Source organism: Chanos chanos, chromosome 9 (assembly GCF_902362185.1).
Source record: "Chanos chanos chromosome 9, fChaCha1.1, whole genome shotgun sequence".
NCBI lineage: Eukaryota > Metazoa > Chordata > Actinopteri > Gonorynchiformes > Chanidae > Chanos > Chanos chanos.
The window spans coordinates 10151524-10168617 of record NC_044503.1 but is presented as its reverse complement, the minus strand read 5'-3'; the positions used below and the strand labels follow the sequence as shown (position 1 = coordinate 10168617).

At 42.1% G+C, this 17094-nt stretch overlaps 1 protein-coding gene across 2 annotated transcripts; it reads right to left on the bottom strand.

The window, feature by feature from the left end:
* Positions 1-639: 639 nt before the first annotated feature.
* Positions 640-16958, bottom strand: bcap31 (B cell receptor associated protein 31). 2 transcript variants are annotated; one of them, XM_030784527.1, is made up of 8 exons: positions 16828-16958; positions 15049-15160; positions 14253-14353; positions 13893-14037; positions 11063-11198; positions 6810-6939; positions 6086-6186; positions 640-2966 (listed from the first exon to the last, which is right to left on the bottom strand). In XM_030784527.1, the coding sequence occupies exons 2-8, from the start codon at positions 15138-15140 to the stop codon at positions 2928-2930; spliced, it is 744 nt and encodes a 247-aa protein (XP_030640387.1). In that variant the 5' UTR covers positions 15141-15160; positions 16828-16958; the 3' UTR covers positions 640-2927. The 2 variants fall into 2 exon arrangements, with proteins under 2 accessions (XP_030640387.1, XP_030640388.1); XM_030784528.1 differs by having other exon boundaries at positions 15049-15157; positions 16828-16957.
* Positions 16959-17094: the final 136 nt, after the last annotated feature.

The window sequence follows — 17094 nt, the reverse complement described above, 5'->3', positions numbered from 1 at the left end:
AAATATTTTGCGCAGCCCGGCTACACTGACCGCTGAAGGACAGAAGTGTTGCCGAGGTGTCAAACCCTCTCCGAGGCCCGGCCCCTGATGCGCGGATAACGGTTCCAAACGGAGAGCGACTGAATCTGTAACCTCAGAAAGATACAAGCTAACACTTTTCTGTTACGCTCCTTTAGCTCCAGATATACCCTTGCTGGTACAGAGAAAGGGCAAAACAGAGTAAGAGATTTGAACTTCCAGGACAGCCTTTTTTTTTTTTTATGAGATGCCAGACAGAGACAGTCTCATACAGGCCTCTGATCCTTTAGATACAGTCACAGATTGTATCAGTAAAAAAAAATTGTTTCCCCCAAAGGCAAATTCAGAAATCAAAAAGCATTTGAAGCCAGAACAAGGGTATGCAGTAAGACACTCATACCAAGGCTTCGAGATTGCTGATAAAGATTTTAATTTATCTAGAGTATCAGGATCTTACTTGGAGCACTCAACAAATCATGTTATGTTTATATGTCTACCCACATGCAGTGATACAGAGGAACAACAAAAATCTTGGAATTCAAGACATTTCTTTCTTTTTCCTTTTTTTTTTTGAGGTTTCTCAAAAATAGAATTCTAACATGGTGTTCTGTAGCGGTGAGGTATCCATGACAGCGTTTATTGATAAATAATTACACTTATTCCAACATCATTTCACACCAGTCAGTCTTTGCACTGAGTACAGGATCTCATCCCAGCTGCATGAAACTGAAGATTTGGTATGTTTCTGAGTTACAGACCATTGACATATGCAGACGAGTCAATACAAAAGAAACAAGGAAAAAGAAAGTTGTCAATGTATGTAACTGCAGCGTAGCAATACAATGCAAAGCATTAAGAAATCACCGAGAACATCCATCATATACATTAATGTATGTGAGACAGAGACAAGAACAACTGCTTTTAAAGTGAGCTGTGTTTGATTTTTTTCTTTTTTTTTCTTCATCCAGTCAATTTGCTTACTGTTGGAGTTCTAGGACGTGACTCATCTTTAAAACCTGTCAAGATCCTACATCGCGGCATACAAAAAAAACCCCATTTTTAAAACGTGGATGTTTTCATCCACATCCGAAGTTTGTATTTTTTGTTTTTTTTTTAAATACAGCCTACCTTTTATTAAATGCGGTCGACATTACACCCATTTCAAGAGGAAACAGAAAAGCATTTGCTTATTATTATGACCAATGTCTCACAGAGTGTTCCCAGAGAAACGGGTCACGAGAGAGGACCGGGTCCCTCACCATGAAACCACCTAGCCTTTCTACGCTGGAATCCTAACTGTGGCATTGCTTTGTACTTGGCCCTATTTTTAACAAGGTGCAACAATTCAACAAACCGCTCAAACGATCCACAGAGGATCGTTGACTCGTACGCGGTCGGCTCCTGTTCAGTCTCACTGGTGTCGGGACCCGTCGCTCTTCGTTCCCTCTTCACAGATATTTGTTTACAGTACAACAGCGTCTTCAGGTCGGAAGGTTAAGGGAAAAAAAAAAAAAAAAAAGTCTCCATGCCAGCCCTACCATCACTGTCAGTTTTCCCCTCCTACTTTGACAAGCCATCAAAGATCTCTGATAAGCAGCAAATACACTACGCAGCATTTTAATAAAAGGAAAACTGTCAGAGTGAAGCTAACATCAAAGTGATTAACTCAAGGGCTATTTTAAGAAGCCCTCTGAACTAAAATGCTATCTGTTACGGTAATTCTCAAAAGGCTGCAGTGAAATATTTTGAAGCTCCATTACCTTTGCTAGAACAGGAACTGTTTTGAAATGCAATCTTAACTCTTCTATGCTTGAGTGTCCTTGCCAAGTTTTGGTAGTTTACCACTATTACAGTACACCGTGCCTTGGATCAGATTCTGCTGCCTCAGACTACCCAAACCGGACACAGCTGGTACCAGCCTGTCAGGATAAGTGCTTAACAATCTCTCCGTAGTTTTTTTTTTTATCTCACAACAGGGCACAATAAAATGTCAATAATGCCTCTGTACTGCTGAAGAGAGAGAGAAACAATGCAAAAATAAGAACTGTTTTTCCCGTCATTCCACCTAACATGATTCAACATGAAAAGAAGGAGCTATTCAAATAACCAAAAAAAAAAAATCAATTGTCTGTTGTGACACTGCTGTACCAACATTAAACATACACTGATTTTCTTTTTTAAACTTCAAGATGATGACTTTATGTAAAGGAGAACAAAACATACACATACATTTCTACATTTCCTTGTAAGGCAAAATCTCAATACCTCTCTAGATAAGCAAATTCAAAACCATTTACACATGACCCCAACATGAAGAGACTTCATAACATGATTAGCATATTAACATTCCCGCCAAAACAAAGCCTAAATAATTATAGTATAACGAAGTATAATAAATGGTGGTCCCAAATGTATTGTTGATAGATTTTTTTTGATTTGGTTCCTATTTGACGAACAAATCAACTTTCGAGGACAAGGACTTTGTACAAAATACCTTAGTATTACAAAATGTCATGTTTTTTTTGGGCCCAAAAAGAAAAATGACTCATTTTAGAAAGAACAGTATAGCCTTACCAAACAAAGTAAAGAATACATGATCAAAAATTACAAATGGAAAAAAAAAACCCTGTGTGTGCATGTGTATGTGTGTGTGTATTTGCGTATGGTATGCGTGTACTTTGGGGTGTGTGTGGGGGTGTGTGCGTGTGAGAAAGCGATACTCATTTGCATAACTTTCTCAAAAAACAAACACAAAAACCAATTATAAAGCATCAAACACCAGATACTGGAATGGAACAGCCTTCCGAGTTCTTCCTTCAGCACTCAGACAGATGACGTGCAAAACAGTGGAGCGCACTGTCGCCAACGGTGACGGGTGAAGGGCACACATTCATGCTGGTCCTCCTCCATCAGTCGGACTTCTTATCGTGCCGGGCATCCTTATTCGCCTGGTAGAGAAAAATAAATAAATAAATAAATAAATAAATAAAAGGTTCTACAGACAAAAACCAAGCACTTTTCTGAGTGGCTTTCATTCGAAATCATGTTGAACACTAGGGTACGAGCAAATCAGAAAGTTCACTCACTTCTTCTACTTGCTGTCATTTCCCATGTAGTTCATTCAATATGATAAAAAAAACCAAACAAAAAAAAAAAACAAAACAGTGCCAATGCTTGCACAACATGAACTATGACCTAATTTGATGTGAAAACTGTGTGATGCACAGTACCCTGTATGAATTATTACTTTCGTGTTTGCAACATCTTGAGAAAGAGACACTGACAGACAGAAAAATACAGATCTCAAATACATAAATAAATACATAAATAAATAAATAAATAAAACAGCCCAGTATGTCTGTATGACTGTACTCTTTTGGGGTTAAGCTTTACCTGCATCTCAACCATAACATACATACCATCCATTTTACTTATTAGCGATGACAAAGTGACAAACCAAATAAAAACACTGCAGCTGTTGGTTTTGTCAGTCAACCGATTCAAGCCAAATATTAGTTACCAAAGCAACGCATTGCTAAGGTATCTCAAGGCTCGAGAACCATCTGCAATACCTGTGACAGAGCTAAGATACGATCATAAACTATCATACAGGCTTCACTAGCAAGCCCATAACCTCATCTGAGATAGTTTTGTGCTGTGTTCTGAGTGGATTTGCATTCCAATGGAAATGAAATTGAAATGTAAATGAAATGTGGTACTGTCTCCTTTAACGAGTGACTCATTACTAATGTTGGACAAAATGTTTTTGAAGTCATTCCAGTGACAGTATCCAAACAAACAAACCAAATAGAACACCAAAGGGGTGTTTATTTTTGTTCAAAACATAAGAAGAACTTGATCACCGACTGGTGTGGCCATCAGTTTACTCTAAAACTATGATAACATATTCCTGAGGATCACAGTGTGAACTGGGTCAATGATTTATCTGTTCCTGTATATGAGAGATCTTGCTTACTTCACTGGACCTGAGTACATGCTGCGCAGTACGGCTGTTCAGGGCTGCTATACCAAGACCAAGACGTCATGATACCAAATAGCAGGTGCACTGGGTTCAAGGAAAACGAGGACCCCAAATAAATAAATAAATCAAAATTTACAGCCTTCTTGCACATGTGTACATTACGCAACATGTACAGGGCACGTGTGTGTTCCCACCTGTCTCTGCCAGAGTCCGTCAGGTTTGTGCTACGTGAAACGTGAAAGTCAACGCGTTGACATAACCGCTGAGCGAACGTCTCACAAACGGATCATTTGACGCTCTTTTCCCGTCTGCCTCAACATTTAATCGTAATGCTAGAGGTCACAGAGGGCAGTGGAAAGTAACCCTGTCATCTCTCGTGATCCGGTTTCCATCGTATCTTCCGGGAACTTTAACTATCTACAGAATTCGCTCTTTACACATTCATACTTTTAATGTCAATTCATTCTCTCTGGAGAGCGTATCACAGAGTATGCAAACATCTGAAGGGTTCCGACCAACGAGGTACTCAATGTCATTAGTGTTGCTCTATGGACACCCTAAAGGCTATGGCACATTCGCTGAGGCCAAACACATTTTGAAATGCTATCTCCACTGTCTCCACCCCAACTGTGTGAATCACACAAGGGGGGGGGGGGGGGGGGGGGGGGGGACTCGTGCCTCTGAGAAGAGCCTTCATTTGATATTGGGTTTCTTACCCGTTGATTACGTGGTAGTCAGCGTGTAAGTCTGTCTGCCAGCATGGGGCATGAGACCTACGCTGACCTGTAGATTACTGCTATTACTGGTCATTGACTAAGCGCGGTGCAACATTCATTTTGACATTTAAAGGCCAACGAAACAGCTCTGCTGACATCGCCGCACCCCCTGGTGCGCTGAGCGCTTTTGAATTTTCCTCCGACAGGGTATAACGTCAACGCCCATACTGGACTTGAGTTGAGTGCAAATGTCTAAGGTATAATCGCAGAATACAGTTTTAGACAGAACTGTGCATTTTTACTGAAAATACACAGTCACAGTACGGTGTTGATCAAAGCACATGATGGAGCCTCAGAGGGCATGAGCACATGGGGACTGAAATGAACCATTCAGACCTATAAAAGTACAGCGCAGAACCACTGTAGACTCTTCTTTTAATGAATTCTTGTTTTGCATGGGTGACTATATTCCCTCATTCCATTCAAGATGACCATCAGTAATGACTAATCATGCACATTACTTTTTTGTTCATCCTGCTCTTCTTCATAACTTCCCAAATGAATCAATTTCAACTATTTGTCAAGTGTTGAGTTGAGAATTCCTGTAAAATCGTGAACTATTGAACCATATTCTGGTGAATGTTTTGCTACATGCTGCTGAGTTTGTGCGTGTAGGGCACAGCAGGATTCTGGGAGTAAGCGAAGGTTAGAGACATGGTGATTCTGGGGGTGTGTCAGGAGCAGTGATATGGTGATTCTGGGAGTGTGTGAGGAGCAGAGACACAGCAGGACTCTGGGAGTAAGCGAAGGGTAGAGACATGGTGATTCTGGGGGTGTGTCAGGAGCAGTGATATGGTGATTCTGGGAGTGTGTGAGGAGCAGAGACACAGCAGGACTCTGGGAGTAAGCGAAGGGTAGAGACATGGTGATTCTGGGAGTGTGTGAGGAGTAGAGACATGGTGATTCTGGGAGTGTGTGAGGAGCAGAGACACAGCAGGACTGTGGGAGTGTGTGAGGAGTAGAGACATGGTGATTCTGGGAGTGTGTGAAGAGTAGAGACATGGTGATTCTGGGAGTGTGTGAGGAGCAGAGACACAGCAGGACTGTGGGAGTGTGTGAGGAGTAGAGACATGGTGATTCTGGGAGTGTGTGAGGAGCAGAGACACAGCAGGACTGTGGGAGTGTGTGAGGAGTAGAGACATGGTGATTCTGGGAGTGTGTGAGGAGCAGAGACACAGCAGGACTGTGGGAGTGTGTGAGGAGTAGAGATATGGTGATTCTGGGAGTGTGTGAGGAGCAGAGACACAGCAGGACTGTGGGAGTGTATGAGGAGCAGAGATAGGGTGATACTGTCAGTTTGAACACTGACCTGCACTCTGGCGTGTTCCTCCAGTAAACGATCATATTCCACAGTCAGGTTCTCAGCCTGCTTCTTCATGGCCTTTACATCACTGTCAGACTTCTGAAGAGCTACCAACACACACACACACACATACACACACGCACACACACATACACACGAACACACACGAACACACGTAGTCATGATACAGAAAGATGCTACCATTCACATTTCACCTGTTATCAGCTGTTAAATAAGCCTGTCCTTGAAATAGCCACATTGGATTTCCTTCACATGCCCATAAAAACCCTCAACCAGTCTCCACATGACACTAGAGGTATGACTTCACACTGTACTGGGGGGAGTGTGCCCACCAACTGTGCTGGGCATGAACTCTGATCTAATCTGTTAGTGTTACTGTAAAACTGATATTTCAATAATAATGACAGATTACAGGGTCGTCTGGGCCCATGTTTTACTCTGTGCTGATATGGAATATGAACTGTGGTCTTTCAAGATGGTGGCGTTACGGTAAAACTGACTAAGCAATTGTGCAGATTATAAACTGGTGACAGTTCATTCTCAGGTTCATTCCCCTTCTTGTCAATGGCTTTGAATTCATCAGAAAAAGAATTTCCATCGGAAATGGGAAAAAAAAACAAAAAAAAAAACAAAATGAAACATCACTGCTCCAGCTCTGTTTAACTGCAGTCTGAGTCCACGAAAAGCGGGTGCATCAAATGACTCATACCTTTCTTGGTTGCCTCAAGCTCCTCCTTCAGCTGTTTCACCTCTCCCTTCAGGGCTTTGTTCTCCTCCTCCACACCTCCAACCGCTTTGCTTCCCACCTCTGGAAGTTCGACGCCTGCCTCCCTTAGTTTCTGCGGAAGACAGGACCCACGTCTAGTGCTGAATCACAATCATTCTCTGACAAATTTGCGGGGGAGTATGGATCTCAACCTCCACATAACAACCTCGACAGCACGTTCGATATGGTACATTTCAGCCAGTCCCTCTTACACTGTCTGAAAAACGGAGTATAGCTGGTTAGTACAGGATGTAACTGTTCAGAACACTCGCAGTGTGGCCGGTACGTAGCGCAGTTTAATCCAAATGCAAATTTGCTGACCGAGGGACAAGGTCCGCCCCAGCGTTGCCCTCATCATATGAATCATTTTCATAATGAGGTTTTGACATAATATTCAGTATGTATGTGCTTAAAGTTTGTGAAATAAGCAACGTGTATGTGTTTTAAGACACTCGGGGATCACGGCAACTACGTCGCCAGCCAATTGCTGTCTGTGATTAACCATCGAAAAATGACACGTCAGTCTTTGGATGGTTTCATACACTACAGTGAATCATGCCCAGTGGAAAAACTACCTGGTTAGCACGCAAGTAGATTTGCATAGCTCATGGTCTGCAGTAGCCAGATGACCATCTGCTTTTCACTGCGGGCTTCACGTGATTTTAAACCATAACTCTGCCCTTAACCTTCAGCGGCTCAGCTCCCACTCCTCCACAAACCAAACCTTTTTTTTTTTTTTCCCCTGTCTCGTAGGTGTTGACACTGTGAGATTTGCATGTCAACACAAGTGAGGAACAGAGGAACAAAGACAAAGGAAACATATCCAGTCCTGCGTGCTCCATAACAGGTACTTTTTTTTCCCCATTTACTGTTTTTTGTTTTGTTTAAAAGGTCATGCATGCCTCACTGTAAGGCCATACCTAGGCAGGTCTCAGAATAACTAAACTGGTCAGAGTGAAAAGGAGGAAAAAGAAAGCAGTCATCTGGTTAGATCCGCTGATATAGACTGAGGGAAAAAACAATCCGTTGCTGCCGCTGCAGGTGATACGTGACAAGATACAGTGTGTATGTATGCTGTACTGAAATTAAAAACCAAGTTTCCTCTCCGATTCCATAATGGGGCCGTAACTTAGCGACTGAATTAGCACAAGGTCAGTGATGCAGTATCATAAGTATGGCGACCGCAAAGCCAGAGCTTGAGGACCCTCCCATATCCTTCAGGTCTCCTGTTTGGGAACATTTCGGTTTTCCAGTGAACTGCTGTAGCAATGGGCAAAGACAAGTGGTTAAGACGAAGGCAGCGGGCCAGTATTGTTCAACCGAAATCGGGCATGTTGCTGGCAGTAGGCCAAACATGATTTCTCATTTGAGACGGCATCATCCAAATGTGAATATCAACGGTACATGGACAAAAACAGAGTGGAGTGCAAACTGGAAATTATGACCAGTTTGCCACTGTTTACAAGTTTGTACAAGTTTACAAGTACATTCATAATAAATGAAAAGAAATTTCATGTTTTGCATGTCTTTTTTCACCATACCGAACCATGACTTCAAAACTGAGGCATGTACTGAACCGCGACTTTTGCGTATCGTTACACCCCTAGTTAGAATGACAGGAAATACTTGTTGACAGTTTGATAATGATGATAAAGACGGAACAGATAATATGACAAACTATCTTCTCATATTACGTGACAATAGCCATTGTCACATCTGCATAGGGATGTGACACTGGCTACTTTATTTAAGTCTATTCTATTTATGTTTTTTTTTTTTTTTAACTCTACTTTTTACTCTCTTTTTTAAAATATGTAAGTCTGTAAGTCTGTTTGTCATTTCTGTCGGCTTGGAAGGGCCAGTCATCAGACAAGTAGGTTTTTCTAATTTGTTTGTTTTTAAATACACCAAATATCCAAAAACGTTTAATCAATTTTGACTCATTTAATTTCATTTAAATAACTTGCACAAGAATGTTCATCGACTGTATGCACCACTGTCATCTTACATAATCTTCTGAAAGCTTCATTAGGGAAAAAAAATAAATAAATCTTCGTAAAGTGAAGACTAAAACAGAAGTCTTGTTTATAGATCAAGTCAAATTTGATCTGTCTTTTTTGTTTTGACGGGAGGTTGACAAAAACATCACTGTATTGCATTCTGTTATCCTGTCACAGTCCTTGTAAAGGTTAAAAGGAAAATCATTTCGGAAACATCAGGTTGTCTACTATTGATGCTGACAGTGTAAAGAGAGTGAAGGTACAACAGGGAACAGAGGAGAACAGAATGTCAGGAGACCATTCATCTCTGTTTAATCGGACAGAAGATCTTTGGGCTCTTGGCAACATTCAGTACAGGTCTGGGTACACTCTGCAATATGACTGCATCCAAACACGCTTTATGGGAGAACAGGAGAGTGTTTTTAATCATTTCAAACAGAACAGGGTTGCAGTTTGCTCCCGGGGGGGGGGGGGGGGGGCACTGTATCTAGGTCAGGTGGTTTTTGATATCCCAAGAAGCTAAAACGCAAGCAACACAAATACCGAAAATGGAAAAGTTCCACACTGATGCCCATGTTGTCTATACAAAAGGTCCACAAGGGATTACATGAAGGCATACTCACTAACGCCGGCTGAACCTTCACAAAACAAATGAATTCAAGTACATCCATTTTTTACATGTACTGATGCAGATAGCTTTTTTGTGCTGTCTATGAGTAAGAAGAACTAGGAACGAACGTTTTGTCTCTTTGACTCTCTGTGGAGCTCTCCACAACAGCCACAATCAATACTCCGGGCAGATGACTAGGCCTCTGTATCACGCCGAGGGTTCGATATGTATGTAAAGCGTGATTACTCACAGTGGGTCAGTGTCGTGACACAGGAAAAGAGGTGAGCGGAATACTGAAGCACTGAATTCTAGCCAGAGTGTTCATTCCTAAAGGCTGTCGTCAGGCAGGCCGCAATTACTCTGCAGTAGCTTGTGTCACCTTATGCTATCATGGAACAGACCTACCGTGTTGCAGCCCCCCTCCCCCCCCCCCCATCCATATGCACTGTGATGTACGTCAAAGTGTCAGTCACACAAAATCTATTGACGCATTCCATTCCACTGAATTAAGCACAGTCAAAGTGCATTTACACAATTGAAATATATGCGTTGCCTGTCACTATGGGAGCCTGGGTTCTTGTTTACGGTTCTGCCCGATGCGTTCGAACATCTGACAGACGTGATTAAGCGCAGCATGTGTGCTGTACTGGCTCGCAGAACATTCACGTGTTTAGTGACCTTCTGAGACTCAGATCAATGTTCTGACTTATGACATGTCATCTCTGCAAATGAAGTGTGTTACGAAATTACAGTTACGCCGCACGATCCGAGTCAAGCCATTCTCCCTTTACGGTATTCGAAAGAACGAGCTCTTCCCGACGCACGCGCCGATTCTGGCCCTCTCTCTAACGGTGGGACGAGAGATTCGATCTCAGGTGCCTGAAAAAACATTTTATCGGTTAAGACAAAAATAACAGAAGTGGTGGGAGGATGAGCAGTTTCCCAGTCCTCACTCTAATTTATGACACACGCATTCCACTCAGCCATCTCTGATTAAAAAGACAAAAAAAAACATAAAACAGATGATAATTAACCAATATCAGTTTTTCTTCTCCTCTTGATCTGATCCAGATGTAAAGTTGAGAGATCCAAAGTTCGACAAATAATGGCTTTTTTCTTTCTTTTTTTTTTTCTCGACAACTGTTTTGAGTTTTGAAAATTTCAAACCTATTACGTGTAGAAGAACAATCCATTTTGCAAGAAAAAAAAAAAAAACCCTCTCACAATGGCACGATCCACGTCTGCAGCACCGCCCTCATGTGACCGTAACGTGTATAGCAACCCTTAGGGGGGAAATTCTCAACATACGAGATAAGTGACCTATATATAACGTCAGCGAGATGAAATTTTCCAAAGTCTTCAGAACTAATAAAAAGGCATCTTGGGACTTGGCTTTTTCATCAAATACACAGATATACCACATGTTTGGTCCTACGCCCATTCTCCGTTTCTTCTCTCCTCATACCAAAGCCAGGGGTGGAAACAAGCAGCGGTGCGAGCCACTCGCAAGACACTCTGATGCATTTTGGAGATTGTCAAGCACAAAGTGTCAGAAAAAGGCCTTGTATGGGCCTGTCTGAACTCACCTCCTGCAGTTTCTCGTTCTCCTCCATGTACTTCTTGGCCGCGTCGTTGGCTCCCTCGGCCTGTTTCCTAAAAGCTTCGTTTGATGCCATGAGAGTCGCTTGCTGAGAGAGCAGGGTGGCAAGGCGCCTCAGCAACCTGGAGTACAGACAGAAGGTCTGATTTATCGCAAAAAGCTGCACAACGGTGACAACAACAACAATAATAATAATAATAATAATGTGCAATTACCCCTTTCCTTTATTTAAAGCTGACTTTTCCTGATGGAAACGTGAGTGACATACATACACGATCATGTTGTTTCACACAAATCTTTGGTCACAGACCAGGTTTTCAGTAACCTTTTATGTAATCAACAATGCAGAAAACACTAAGGTGATTACGACGGTCGCTTTTCTGTTGTGTGATGGGACAGAAATGATACGACGCTCGGTGGACTACAAGGTTTCCGCTCTGTCCGAAAGGCTGCCGCGGGGAAGCCCGTAGGGGTAAATGGTCAACTTTCACTCAAAACACCGTCACTAATCCAACCATTTCCCAGAAGCGTTCGTCAGCAAGAAGCAAATCATAGGTAGAACCATATCACTTTGGTCTTGCAATAGAAAACATCAAAACAGTTGTATATTTTTAAATCAACCTTTGAAATGAAATCCCTGTAGTGAGAACAAATATTTTTTCCCCCTTCCAGAAAGGGCATGTGCTTCTGTCCAACACGATGTGCCAGGCAGACACTGGATAGCAGTCCATTATTCTCAGAGAGCACATCTCACTTCTAGGAACTAGAAACCTGCCCCGATTACTATGGCCAAACTTCTACCTCAAGGTGAAACATTAAACACTAAATGTTTTGGTCTCTCGACTGCTAGTACATAATATCGACACAACAAATTACGTTTGTTAACTTTGAATGTTTCTGAATTCTACACATTTAGCGCAGAGGACATTTGCTCTGGTTTCACCACGGATGGCACAGCCCATTTTCCATGTTACAAAGACTCAGTCAGACTCTGAGTCTTGTATTAAATCTTGGCCGTAATTTGCTGTAATATGAGAAATGTGAGAAAGGTGGAAATTTATTCTGTTAAACACGGAGCACAACGAGTCAACTCAAACCACATATACGGTACTATACTACACGCACACTCACATGACTGACAAGGGCTCCCCTAAAATGACATGCTCACTGGAAACTAATGGAATTTCACATCTGCCTAACTGAACACCTCTGTTACTTTGGGTTGCGGTGTGAATAACGCAGGCATGACCAAATACAGCTGTAACATAGGCTCTGCTATCCATGGTGAAACCAGAGCAAATGTCCTCTATGCTAAATATGCCCGGTGCACTCACAGGCCATTCGCTGGCCATGAAGTCACCAGCATGTGGTTCACATTCACAACCACACAACCAGACTTCTCAGGTTGCATGAGCAAACGGGGTTGGTACTTTCCCGAAACCGTTCTCTGACCGTTTATTGCGGCTCGTCGCGAAAAATGATGTTGTGTCTAGCGACTGCACTGATGCGTGCACCATTTCCACCGGCCACCTGGACGGGCAATGAGACCGGTTACCTTTGCGGAGTACGTGAGCGCGGGGAGCCAACGTGTGTGAGGGCGATTCTGTAACACGAGCGCTGCGCTATAGGTGTGGAGCGTAACAAACGGCCAGGCTAAATATAATCCCCAGCGCCAGTTGCTTGGATCACATGCTCCTGGTTGCAGCTGTCCAAATGACGACGGTCCAAAGAGCCAAACCTGGCAGCAGGACAAGTAGTATTGAAAATAGATGTAGTAGCCACCCTCCCGGATATTAATAGCTAACCATTCAGAGAAATGTGACAACACCCCTGTATGGAGAAACTATGCAGCCGGGATACATAACCGAGGAGATTTCAAATGCAGCGTTGGACACGTCAGTCCGCGCCGGGCCAATCAGCTCCTTGAAGCTTTGCACCTCCAACGAGATTTGTGAATGGAAAATATCTGGGGTCCCCCCTTCACTGGACCATTCTATCATTCTTTCCACTGTTACTGTAAAGCACGCCCAGAGCAACACGGCGCAAAGACTTTCTCTCATCTTCGCTGACTGCATATTTATGTCTGGTCACCGTTAACACTGAAAGGTCTGTCAACAAAATAGCTAAGGCATCGGAATGGAATGTCTAGTATGTCGATTCACCATGGAAAAGGAAATTAAAGATCAATTCCTCCATGTATCTTTCTCTCAAGGAACAGTAAAGTCACTTACAAGTCAGTAACTGTCATTCTTACATAACTGAATACGCTGGTATTTTTGCCAACTTCAAACAGGCCGACATGTTTTCATCTTCACCCTTTAAACTTTGGGTATCTGGAGACGGTCACAAAAAATAAAAATCACCTTTTTTGTTGCTAAGAGTCAAATAAGGCCTTTTTAAGTAGGCCTTAGACTTTATGTGAGTACGCTTTGGGTTGAATGACAAGCCAAGGTGGGGGAGGTGATTGACAGCTCCATGGCAAGCTCCACTTCACATGCTCAGCAGAACCAATTACATCACCTTGTTCTGCTTCAGAACGGACAATAGCACAGCCCTCAGGCACCTCGGGTGACTCTCACTATTTGTGCATGTTTACAAAATGACTCCAGTTCCTCAACAGTTCAGGCTCGGAGCCAAATGACCAGCTTCGACTTTGTGCTCAATGAACCGATCAATTAAGTTTACGAAATTGCAGTGTCACAGAACCGAGATCTCCAAGGTCACAGTCGATGTCATTTTCGAAGAAAGGCAGAGAGAGAGAGAGAGAGAGCGAGCGATCGGTAGAGAGCGGTAAGGGAAAGATCGAGTTCGCTTACAGACACAGAAGCAGGGCGAAGCCGGCGATGTACTCGTTTCTCTGGGCCCTGAAGAGCTTCATGTGAATGTGTTCGATGGCAACAGGGTTGTTGGTCAGGTCCACCTTATCGGTCACACTGTACTTCCGCACTTCTCTGAAAGCATCTTCACAGGGGACATACATACAAAAGAGACACAAACAAACGCCCTCTGATGTTCATATCTAATGCATTTAAATCAGTCGAGAAAAGACTTTCAACTCAAATACACTACAGTTAGATTAGACCCGATTAAGGTTATTGTCACATTCCCCAGAGAGTTCAAATCTCTCTGTTTGATCGTTAAAGTTAGTAATGTTAGGATGAGGTGGCAACACTCACCAATGAGCAGAAAAACAAGAATACAAATAACAACGATAAAGGCTGTATTTCCATAAGTTGTTATCAGTGTCACAAGACGGGATTTGAAGATTTTACTCCATCTAAAGAAGACCACACACACAAAACACACACACACACACACACACACACAGAGAGAGAGAGAGTACATGAATATAGTATGTGTAAACCACTGTCTGAACACTCATTCTTCATTTTAATCACTGCTCTACAACTTGACTTTGTTAGGAAAAACTAAATTCTAACTCCATTTATTTTGTAAATATTTAGAAGTTTTCCTCAAACAGTGTTGTCTTCATATTCCTCTTGACACACACACACACAAAAAAAGGCTTGTTGATTCAGGCTTTTAATAGCTTTATTTGATGAGGACTTACTTGTATTTCTGAGAAAGTGATGTTTACAACTTTCCAGTTTACACATAACCTAGCAACCTTTTAACCAACTCAGGAATCATGTGAGTCGTCTTCCATTTAAGAAATGAATCCCCATCTTTTCCCATCACATGAACATAGGAGGAATGGGGAAGCAGAGAGGAACTGAATTACGCTCATCCAAATGTGAGTTCCAGAACATTCTGTTTATGTTTCATAGGGGTGATGGAAGAAACAAACACTACTGAATTATGGCGCTATAAATATCATTCAGAAATGCAGACAATTGAGTGGCAATGAACAATACTAAATACTACCAAATTCTGGGGAGAGATTTTTTTTTTTTTTTTTTTGTGAAGGCACTGCAACTGAGGGGATTAAAATAAAAGTGTTTTTTTGCTCACCGTTTTGGGGAAATGAAAGGTACACACAGCAGCAGAACTGCAAAAACCTCAGCATAGAGGAAGGTCGCCACTGCCGTCCACTGGAGACTCATGACGGACACCTGAGACTCTGCTGGGAAAATTAACAGCACATATTCAGAACCGAGTCAATGCATGGTTTACAAAACGCATCGTTTTTGGGCTTGGCAGGAACATAAATTAATGTTGAGAGGATTTTCTGATATTAGAGTTCAAGACACTGCAACAGGTCAAAGATTTTTTTTTGGGGGGGGGGGGGGGGGGGGCTAACAAACAGTATTGTATCTTAAAAGAAGGTGTGCTGCCAAATTAGCGAATTTCATTTGGTTGGTTGGTGTTGAGCACATTGATACACACTGAGTTGTAGCCACACAATGTTAACATTAAGTGACTAGGTGCTGCCTAAGATCTGTCAGCGGCTACAGAACATACTCTTCAGAAGCACAACAGCACCATCTTTTGACAGACAGAAAGCACCCATCATGACATCACCTACAGCTTTGTGCAATCTCTTTCACACACATCATTTAAGTAAAAGTTCAAAAGACAGGGACTGTTTAACTTACAATGAGTTCTTGATTTATATGGATTACTACACACAAAAGCATCAGTTTATTTGAAGACAATTCTTTATATTCACATGTTTCAGTCACAGGTGGACTGATATGTAATTCCATCTCAAATCACATACATTAGAGATTACAGATAATTATACAAAAAATTACTTCCAATATCCAATCTGCCTCAAACATCTCACTGATAATGACTAGGAATTCAAGTAAATGGTCAATTTTAATCTCTAACACAAACATGAACCAACGACAATACACTATATGAATAAATGTTTTCTATAAGAGTCAAGTGAAGATGTGGCATGTTGCATTGTTTTGTAAGTTGATAGTCTTTTTCTCCAACTGTGAAAATACTTCAGAGTTCACTCTTTGGTGTGACTTCAACTGTTCGTGACTAACAGGTCGTGGTAAGTGGCGCGTTCTTCGGTAAATCAATAGGCCTGAGTGTGATGGGGGGCGGAGTGTTACATACTGCAGGGTTTCTCAATTAGTCAGATAACTCGAGGCTAAGTTAAGACTTTTCAATAAAAATGCTCTAATGCCATTTTCCTATTACACAGTTTTGATACTTAAATCAAGATATTTGTCGAACTGTCAACTCGTGTTTCGTGGAAACCCCCCCGAGCGATGAATGAGTTATGACTGCAGTTCCCCCCCAACTCCTTCTCGTGCTGTATGCACAGTCATCATCGCATATGGGACATGAGCTCAAGTAATGAGATGGGCCACATCAGTGGCGTAACGATATTCAACAGTGAAATTTCAAAGGCTGCGTTAACAGTTTCACTGGAAATTTGATCTATTGTGGACAAATCTGCTGTCTGACATACTTAAATCTATCAACTATGCAGGCTGTTACAACACGACTCGGCCTACTTTCAAACAACAGGCTAGCCAGTTTAAACAACTCGCTCACTGCTTTAAGCAGAGTGGGTAACAAAGCGACGAAACTTGTACAACTTGGGTCTACACTGAGCTAGTATTCGATAGATAGCTATGGTCAAACCCCCTTTATAATAACAAGTCGAACGACTTCAGTTTAGTTAGCTAACTTAGCTAACTCACCCGCCAGCCAATTGACAGTTTATGGAACACGCCTCCTTCTTGACCTGAACTCTTGTTTATGCTAACGGTTTTACTTCGTTTAATTTGCTTATGTGTTAGTAATCATAGAAATGTGAATACTTACGACTTTCGACGAAACAAGTCTACGCAGACAACAGCAGAATACACACTCGCAATGCCAGAATTCTTTATCCCCTTGTTTTCACTTTCAGTAGTTGTTCTACTTCCGGTGTGAACGCCAACTCATCCTTCGGGTCTGGGGATGCTGCGCAAAATCACATATTTGTTTCGTCACTCAACCTTGTGTGTAGTATTAAGGATTCATGTGATGTTACTATTATTTATCACGGCTACGTGGTCCAATCACCTGATTTCAAAAGCTTAACGAGCG